The sequence below is a fragment of the Nanorana parkeri genome, unplaced genomic scaffold (assembly GCF_000935625.1).
Source record: "Nanorana parkeri isolate BGI_ZX_2015 unplaced genomic scaffold, ASM93562v1 scaffold1244, whole genome shotgun sequence".
In the NCBI taxonomy this organism is placed as follows: domain Eukaryota; kingdom Metazoa; phylum Chordata; class Amphibia; order Anura; family Dicroglossidae; genus Nanorana; species Nanorana parkeri.
In genome coordinates this window covers 212,068-212,904 of record NW_017307512.1, presented here as the reverse complement: position 1 = coordinate 212,904, position 837 = coordinate 212,068, and the positions used below count along the sequence as shown (strand labels likewise).

Below are 837 nucleotides of genomic sequence, written 5' to 3'. Positions count from 1 at the left end.
GCGTTTTGACTCCCCAGCATTTGAGCTGCACACCGCACAGATCCACACTCTCCAGTGCAGGACACCAGGACACAACTGCCGGGCATAGTCTTCGTTCCCTGCTCCAGTTGCCGCGGCTTGGCCTGGCCAGCCGAGGACGCGGTTCCCTGGGGATACCCTGGGGACGCCCTGGACACTCCAGATCGCCAGTATACAGACCATCTTCTTCATCCCCACGTGAGTGCATGGACTCCGGATGCCCGCCGATGACTTCCTAACTGTAAGTCACACTTCTGCCACTTCCACTTCAACCATTCAGCTAATAGGCTGCACATTATTAATCCACTCATTGAGCATTTTTAGGTAGTCGCACTCTTCTTTATACTGTGTTTTGAAAAAATTACTTGATACTGATCACCTGTAACAACCAGATTCTACAATCTACTAAATTGTACAAAAGATTTGTTGAGTCACACAAGATGGTGAAGATACTGAAATGCATTTCATTATATCTAAAGCTGGCCATACACCTTGCAATTATCTGCAGATTTTCACACAAAAATGTTTCACACTTAACTGTGTGGATGGAGTAATCTCCGCCTGGGCCAATCTGTTGCACTTTTTCCATCTGATCACAGAAAATCTGCAGATAATTGTAATGGTGCCCATACACCTTGCGATTATCGGACACAACTTTTCGTCTGATGATCGAACTGTAGTACGATTGTCATACGGCGGCCCCATCCTGCCCCGATTATTGCAAGGTTCAATCAGCGCGAGTTAAAAAAATACACCTGGACGAATTGCGGTAATATACTGCACGTATTTTCGTTTGCGCATGAGCAGTGTTAATCGTAT

At 46.2% G+C, this 837-nt stretch overlaps 1 protein-coding gene across 1 annotated transcript in view; it reads right to left on the bottom strand.

The window, feature by feature from the left end:
* The window catches only part of LOC108797213 (tigger transposable element-derived protein 1), a 4,156-nt gene extending 3,946 nt beyond the window's left edge, over positions 1-210 (bottom strand). Inside the window, 1 exon segment of the mRNA XM_018568787.1 lies at positions 34-210. Within this exon segment, the coding sequence (XP_018424289.1) occupies positions 34-210 (177 nt within the window).
* Positions 211-837: the final 627 nt, after the last annotated feature.